Source organism: Propithecus coquereli, unplaced genomic scaffold (genome assembly GCF_000956105.1).
Source record: "Propithecus coquereli isolate 6110/MARCELLA unplaced genomic scaffold, Pcoq_1.0 Scaffold11, whole genome shotgun sequence".
NCBI lineage: Eukaryota > Metazoa > Chordata > Mammalia > Primates > Indriidae > Propithecus > Propithecus coquereli.
The window spans coordinates 8,854,433-8,863,004 of NW_012134969.1; the positions used below are offsets into that span (position 1 = coordinate 8,854,433).

General features: G+C 42.1%; 2 protein-coding genes across 2 annotated transcripts in view; both read left to right on the top strand.

Moving 5' to 3' along the window:
• Nucleotides 1–1,375, top strand: part of NEK3 (NIMA-related kinase 3) — a gene marked incomplete at its 5' end in the record, with an annotated part of 21,307 nt that extends 19,932 nt beyond the window's left edge. Inside the window, 2 exons of the mRNA XM_012648392.1 lie at nucleotides 601–727; nucleotides 1,176–1,375. Of these exons, the coding sequence (XP_012503846.1) occupies nucleotides 601–727; nucleotides 1,176–1,257 (209 nt within the window). The remainder of the gene's footprint in view (nucleotides 1–600; nucleotides 728–1,175) is intronic.
• A 3,803-nt stretch (nucleotides 1,376–5,178) lies between these two features.
• The window catches only part of NEK5 (NIMA-related kinase 5), a 48,213-nt gene continuing 44,819 nt past the window's right edge, over nucleotides 5,179–8,572 (top strand). Inside the window, exons 1-2 of the mRNA XM_012648401.1 lie at nucleotides 5,179–5,234; nucleotides 5,324–5,460. Of these exons, the coding sequence (XP_012503855.1) occupies nucleotides 5,344–5,460 (117 nt within the window). The 5' untranslated portion in view covers nucleotides 5,179–5,234; nucleotides 5,324–5,343. The remainder of the gene's footprint in view (nucleotides 5,235–5,323; nucleotides 5,461–8,572) is intronic.

Genomic DNA, 8,572 nt, shown 5'->3' on the forward strand with positions numbered 1-8,572 from the left:
TTTAGATCCTGGATTTTGTGTGTGGTCTAATGATGAAGTCTTTGTCATTTTGGGAAAGTCCCTGTTTAAAAAATATATCGTAGTTCTATTTTGAATGACTTTTATAAGATTTAGCCTCTCTTTTTACATTAGGTTTTTATTCTGTAAGCAAAAAATCTAAAAGTAATCACTGCCTACAGAATTCTTTAAAAGCACGCATGTGCTCTTCCTTTAATTCTCTGCCCTTCCTCCTCTCCATTGTGGAAACTAGGGCGGGGAAAGCTCAAAGGAAAAAAAAAATTAACTGTAATCCAACTTCCAAAGATAACTTTTAATGGCTTAATATAAATTCTTATATTTGAATGTTTTTATTTTAATTTCCGAGATTTTTTTCCTCTTGAAGAAACAACTGTTTTTAAATTTAATCTGCATACTGATGCTTCCTGGGCCTGTTTTGTGCCAAAAATTATGCTGGGTAATGTGAGGAGATATCGCAAAAGAAATATGGAGCATGGCATTATCTTTAAGTAGCCAGCAAGCTTGTAGAGAATTTCAGTTGAAATGCATGAAATAAGTAAATGCTGTTTCAATGGACATACTTTCTGTTAATATTCCCTGAAGGTTCAGAAGACTTCTTGAAAGGCCCCCTGTCTGAAGAAACAGAAGCATCAGACAGTGTTGATGGAGGCCAGGATTCTGTCATTTTGGATCCAGAGCGACTCAAGCCTGGGCTGGAGGAGGAGGACACGTACGTTTGATATACCTAGGGAGCTTGAGTTGGGGTGTGTGCACCTGTGGTTTAATTTAAACCATAAATTTAGACCATAGCAATTTCAGGTTTAATAGAATCTTGTTATATTACTTTTCATCCTCAATGAATTTTTACATCCCGATCTTTTTTCTGGGACGGGTAATATGTTCTGATGTTACAAAATTCCCGGCTGAGCCCTACACATATAACCTTTCAGCTTGGACTAGTTATTTTTAATATACTGGATTGTACATTGAAAAAAAAATTTTAGAAACATGAAAGAAGTGATCTTTTGGAAGAACTAACAGTTATTTCTCTGTTCAATTGCCTTATGGAACTCTCTTCTCAAAAACTTAAATATTGTTCTGGTGGTGTTCTGCTTTGAATCCATCAACAAATACTGTGCCCCTAATAGAGGCTTATCATCCAAATTGTTTTTTCACAGTGACTTTGAGGAAGACGACAGCCCCGACTGGGTGTCAGAACTGAAGAAGCAAGCTGGACTGCAAGGTGTATCTGATGGATAATGCCCAAGGGGGTGTTCCTGAGTCCCACTAGGAGATGCTGCAAATGAGGAATTCATGTTGGAATAATAATTAGTGTGCACGATGTATATTTTCCTTTGGAAACAGAATGAAGAGGGGGGGATTGTTAATATTTAAAATTGTTCCTGATTAGTATCATGGAGTATAAAAAATCTAGAACTCTGTGAGTTTTTGAAGTCAAGGGACAAGTTATAGCAGAATGGAATGAGCTTTGGGCTTTGCAGAACAGTAGAGCAGAAATTGGATGCTAGCTCTGCCACTAACTAGTTGTGTGACTGTGGGAAATTACTTAACTTCTTTGAGCCCCCCATTTCCTCATCCGTAAAATGAGGCTAACGATGCCTACCTCAGGGATGCTGACCATAGACCATTACAGCAGCCCTTATGTTATTATTGCAGTTATGATTTGGGTTTATTACCGTGTAACTCTTTTTGCATTTCCTAAAGGGTTAAGGATCTAAATATATTTAATTGTGACATAACAATATGTGCAGTTTTTCAATTAGACCTAGTTATGGGTAGTTTGAGGATCTTCACCAACTACCAGCTGTCCTTAAATACAGTCCCTCACAGGATGCACAGAAGAGGCCAGGGTGGAGGGCCAGCCATGGGAGGAGCGGCATGGGCTGCAGGTCTCTCAGAAGGTGGCAGTCCTGTAGGTGACAAAGGCATGAGGCCAAACGTGAGAAGATAGGGAAGTGTCAGAAACTGGAGAGTGATGTGGAACGAATGGAGGGACTCACAGTACACACATGCTAGGTACTGTCGTGTGTTAACCTCAGTTAATTCTATGATACTTCAGTGAAATGGAATATTTTACTAAAGAAGAAACAGGCTTTTTCCCAGTTGATCAGTTTTACCGGGATGTAAAACTGACTAATATAGGAAACAGCACTAAAGTAAAGAAAAGGGGAAAATACAGTAGGGACATTAACGAGCATCTGCTAAAATCTGGACTACATACATCTTTTAAAGATTTAACAGTTTTTTTAATTTTAACATGCAAAAACTGTGGTGTAGACCCCCATCCCCATCATACACTTTACTTACACTTAGAGGTATAGTCATTTTTAGTCTCCTCTGCTCTTGGCAGTCTCCTGCTCTTTCCTTGTTTCACAGGACCTTGACATTTTTGAGAAGTACTGTTTAGATATTTTGTAGACCATTCCTCAGTCTGGCTTTGTTTGATGCTTTTCTCATGATTGGACTGAGCTTAGCATTTGAGATGCTAAGGTGTGAACATTCCAAACCACCGAGCAAAGGGAACTTAAATTTACCTATAATTATTGAGAGACTGAATGAGTCTTGGATAATAAATCCTTTTGAATACCAGAGGGTTTGCAGAGTTTTGCTTTTAATACAATTTGAGAAGACAAATGGAATTGTCAGTTGATGATTATGAACCATAACCATTTTTGGTGATAGATTACTATATGATTTTTTTTTTCTTTTGAGACAGAATCTTGTTCTGTTGTTCAGGCTGGAGTGCAGTGGCAAGATCATAGCCCATTGCAGCCTTGAACCCCAGACTCCAGGGCTCAAGCTATCCTCCTGCTTCAGCCTCCCCAGTAGCTAGGACTACAGGCGCATGACACCGCGCTGGGCAATTTTTGTGTGTGTGTGTGTGTAGACAGGCTCTTTCTGTGTTACCCAGGCTGATCACAAACTCCTGGCCTCAAGCGATCCTCCTGCCTTGGCCTCCCAGAGTGCTGGAATCACAGACATAAGCCGCCGTGTACTGGTGGTGTATGATAGGGTGATCAGTAAGACTTTGAAGCATGAAAAAGATAACCTTGGGATAAAATTATATCAGAAAAGTGGGATGGAGACAACGTTTCAAGGAGGAAAAGTAATGATGTAAACTTTCTGGTCTTTAAGAATCTTGTGTTTTCTTTTTGATGGATGTGGCGGGTATGACACTACCGTGGATACTTGGATGTGTTCTACTCTTGTCAGTATTTACAACTGCAGAAAATTACATCCTTTTCAACTATTTAAACACATGATGAAACGTTTTAGACGGCAGCCTGATTGCAAATCGGGATTGGGGCATGGTCAGGAGGTGCGTGTGTGCTGACCACTGGGCCAAAGCCTGTTTCCTTAGAAGGACCAGGTGGGAGGCTGCCGGTTGTGGCCAAAAGAGTAGGATGAGGTTCCAGTGTCACGTCCACGTCTTGGCAATATTTGAGACTCTGCACAAGAAACCCTCTTCCTCTCTCCGTTTTGGGAGACTACTACCCTGCAGGGTTGTTGTACCGCACAGAGATAATGTACGCGAAGCATGTGGTGCGCGTTAAGCAAGACGCGGAGCGGTATTGTTGAGTGTTATGCAATGGAGTCCCGACCTAAGGCAGCGGGCGGTGGGTGACTCGGTCGGGTCGCCAAGCTCCCTGGCCTCCGACCCCTCTTCGAGGTGGACGGTGTGGACAGGTCCTCCGGCCACTCGGGCCCCGCCCGCGCTTCTCCGCGCGGCTCCGCCCAGGCCGCGGTAGGCGCAGCGGCGGGGACAACCGGATCCACCTGGACGCCTCGCTTGTCCCGCGGAGCCCGCGGAGCAGGTACGCTGCAGGTGGGCCGCCTTCGCCCTGGCCCGGAGTTGCCCCAGGGCTCCGGGAGCAGCGGGGGAAGGGGTTGGAATCCCGCCGGGGCTGACGGAGGTGGCAGAGGAGCTGCCTGGCGTCCCGGCCCCGCGTCGGTCTCCATGGCAACGCTCAGCACGCGGAGCTCTGGGGCTGGCGACAGCTCTGCCACCCGCCCGCCGGCCGCCTCCGGGGGTGGCCCTAGGGGAGAAGGATTTTTCCCAGACCTGGGGGCTTCCACCCCCTGGTGCCTCCTGGGCGGGAGAGTCGCGGGCCCTCAGTTCCCGGGCTGGTACCTACAGCCCGGATTCTGCGTCCGCCTCCCTCAGAACCGGGTCCTCGGGTGTCCACGGCCTCTCCTGGCTGCGGAGCTGGTTCCCCAGCCCTGTGCAGCCCATTTGTATCCACTTGCTACTCTGACATGAAATTATTTGAAAACAACCTGCCTGCTCACCCAATTTTTAAAAACCTGTGTTATGCCGCAACTGTAGCATAAAGGGGACATATATAGAAAAGCAATTTATAAATAAAGCCTCTGTTTCGGTCTGTAAGTGCTTGGCACCACCACACTCGAAGAAGTAGTGAAGTACCCAGGTGCCCGCGCCTGGGCAGAGTCCCCTGAACGTGGAGGCAGCAAATGCAGATTGTTAGGTCTGCGGTACCAGGAGCAGCGTGGCCAGGGTAGGGCGTGATTTTCCCAAATGGTGAACGACTCTTGGTAAAGTTCCAAACAAAAAGTGCAGTCAACCCTTGATTTACACGTAGTTGCATTTCTGGAAAAATCCAGTGTTACTTAAAACTGTGCAAAAAAGACTTCGTATTTAGATGTAAAATGGAGTTTGGTTCTAGCCCCAGATAATTATAAACGGATTTTTCCACGCACACGAATATATGGAAAGACGTTCAAGGTTGTAGGGCCACGGAAAAATCCTTTATTGTGCGCGACCGTCACTCGCATTGCAGAATCTTCGCATCTCAGGCCCCAACCACCTCTAAATGCCCTCTGGATCTCCGGAGAACAGAACTTCCCCGGCATATATTTCCAAAATGCCCCCTAGGGGGCAGTGCCGCCCCACTGAGAAAGGCTGGACTGTGAAACCACAGAAGCCTGAGGACATTCCTGCTTCTTATAGAGGGGCCAAGCACCGGAAATACACCTTTCATTCTCAGAACAAACTTGCAAAATAGGCACTGTTATTTCCATTTTAGAAATGAGGAAAGTGAGGTTTTGCGAGGTTAAGTGGCTTGCCCCAGATCACAAGACTACAGTGTATCAAAGCTGGGAGTCCACCAAGAAGCTCTGTGTCACTTTGGCTGCTACCTGTGGACACAAGGGAAGTTATTTGTCTCTGTCTTGGCAAGGCTGGAAAGTTGAGCAAAGCGGGTTCTTTTACATCTAGTCATCAATCTTCTGACTTTGTTAGTCTTTATGAGAAGTGTGTGGTACATTCCCATTGCTCTAATTGCAGGAACCTCTGCACTGGAGACCATGGATAACTATGATGTGATAAAGGCCATTGGGGAAGGCGCCTTTGGGAAAGCATACTTGGCTAAAGAGAAATCTGATAGCAAGCTCTGTGTCATAAAAGAGATCAATTTTGCGAAGGTAAAGTTAAGAAATTCAAATTCTTGTTACTTTTCAGTGGGATATTCAGCTGGCTTTTAATCCAATATGAAAAGGAGACATTTTTTTCCCTTTGAATTTTAAGCCTCAGTTGATTTTTGTTCATTCAGCTTCCTAAGTCCACTGTCCAACAGCAACCAGTGATCTTACTTTTTAAAAGAAAAGAAAAGAAAAGAAAGAATAGAAAAGAAAAGAAAAGAAAAGTAAGATGTCTCCATGGGTGCTAGGAGACATGGGTGCTAGGAGAGTGGCCTGCAAGGCCCAATGAGATGCCACCCTCCTCTATTGCTGACTTTTCACTGTGGTGCACTTCCTCTGACTGTCTACAGGGGGCTTTCTGCAAACATCCTAGCTAAGGTTGCTCCCCCAACCTCAATCATGCCTTATCACTCCACCCTGGTTTATTTTCTTAATAGCATTTATAATGCTCCAAACTTATTTAGCTCTCTTATTTCTTCCTTTGCTTATTGTCTGTCTCTCTCAGCATGCAAAACAGTGCCTAGCACATAATTGGTGCTCAAAAATTATTTATTGAGTGCATCGAATGAATGGAAGAAACCATAAATGTTAGTCTAACGATTTTGGAGAATAAATATATTTAATTAAAAAGGAATTATTTTGGCCAGAGTCACCTTAGTCAGTGTTTATGTTACCCTCTTTGGTGATATGTTAATTTCAAAATATATTAGGACAATAATATCCACTGTATGCAAGAATTAATTTTATTAATAATTGGTTGCCTTCTAGAGGATTTATAAATGACAGTAGCGTAAAAAGTTCCATACAAAGTGTACTACCCAAGTTGCACGGTGTGAATGTACTTAGTGCCACTGAATTGTACACTTAAAAATGGTTAAAATAGTATAAATTTTATTTTATCATGATAAGAAAATTATTTTAAAAACCTACCCAAATATACATTAAAGCTCATGTGTAGATGATTAGCTAGAGGGATAATGATTTCTTTTCCAATATAGGTCCCTTTTCATGGATCCATGGTATATTCATAATAATGTCCTCTTACTCTAGTGGCCTGTCATGGCTTCCTTCCATGACATTATTCCGTTCACTCTCTTTTGTTCATCTCACTGCTCTTTCTCAGGCAGTCTCCTCACCCTCTGTATGTCCCCAACCATATGTCCTTTGCTGACCTCTTTCTGCACCTTGTCACTTGGCAACCGCCTCGCTCCAGTGTTTACCAATAAGCAGATCACTCTTAAAACTCTCTCCAGCCCTGGTATCTTCCAGTGCCCTAGTTCTGCATTTCATCTACCAACTAGATATCTTCAGGTAACATGTGTGTTAGTAATCTATTGCTGAGTAGCATATTCCCCCAAATTTAGGGGCTTAAACAATAAACATTTATTATCTTGGAGTTTCTGTGCATCAGGAATTCATGGCGAGGATCATTGAGACCATCCTGGAGGCTAGCTACCACCACTGTACCCAAAATCAAGAAGGAATTCCTCACTGTTCTAAGCAGACCCCCTTTCACCTTTTGTGTGAATTTCATCAATGTTCTTATGATAGCCACGATCAAAACCTTGGGGTCATCTGTGAGTTTTTTTCTCTGTCCACATCCAATTACCTGCTAAATACTGTTGACTCTTCTCTTCCTGGAAGTTGCTTCATTCCTTTTGTCAATGCCCTGGGTCACTTGGATACTTCAGTTGCTTCTCATGGCTCCAGCCTTCATATGGCACAATTTTGATAGTGCTCCAGCCACACCCCAAAGCTTCACTGGGACACAAGTTGCAAAGGAAGAGATGGGCTAGTTTTGACTACATAAAAATATGAAATTTCTGTACTGCAAAACACCACTAACAAATTAAAAGAAAAATTTAAAAAGTCAAAAATATTTGCAAGTATTGACTAAAAGGTGCTAGCCTTTTATAAATCAATAAAAAGGCAAAACCCATAAAAGAAAAAGTCGTCATACAAAAATTTCAAACTCATTAGTAAACTAAGAAATACAAAATAAATCTATAAATATCACCTTTTGCTTATACAATTGAGGAGGATTAAAAAGAATATAGGCTTAGCACTTTGGGAGGCTGAGGCGGGAGAATTGCTTGAGGTCAGGAGTTTGAGACCAGCCTGAGCAAGAGCAAGACCCCGCATCTATAAAAACAAAAATTAGCTGGGCATGGTGGCATGTGCCTGTAGTCTCAGTGTCTTGGGAGGCTGAGGCAGGAGGATCGCTTGAGCCAAGGAGTTTGAAGTTGCAGTGAGCTATGATGACGCCACTGCACTCTAGCCAGGGAGACAGAGTGAAACCCTGTCTCAAAACAAACAAACAAACAAACAAATTATAAAAGTGGGGGAAAACAGAGAGAAATTTATCAATTATGTATGAAATGAGCCTTAGAAGTATTCATACCCTGTTTGTATTAATTGACAGAGGTAAAGTCCACAATATGTTGTAAAGATAAAAAAAATCAGGCCATAAAAAATTATATGTGTGTATATATGTATGTATGAATGTGTATGTGTGTGTACTGTTGATGTTAAATATATATACACACATACATATATAACATTAACTGAATATTGCTGGCTGATGAGATTTCACATCTGTCTGCATTATCAGAATTATTAATATGGAGCATATATTTTTTTAAATTATGAATTATTTGTATAAGCAGAAAAAGTGGTCTTTATTTTGAAAAAGAAAAGAAAAGAAACACACATCCTAGGACCGAGGAGTTCTACTTTTGGGAGTTTATTTACAGATGTATAGATAGAAAGCAACTTAAATGTCTCACAGTAGGGAGTTGGTTAAGTAATTTATGAAACACTAAGCAACTCTTAGAAATTATGTTGTAGGTGAAGCATTGACGTGGGAAATATTGCAATGTTTGCTAATTGAGAAAATAGTATGTGCAGACTAATGCAATCTTTGTAAATGTGCATATATTCTCTGCATATATAGATATGTATATACCTACACATATGTTCACATATGTACAAAGAAAAAACACATCAGATTGTTATTCTTTAGGTGGAAGGTGGGATTATGAGTAATTTTTGCCTTGTGCTTTTATATCATTTCACTCTTCAGTTAGCTTTGAGACCCTCTCAGATTTATTCCCAA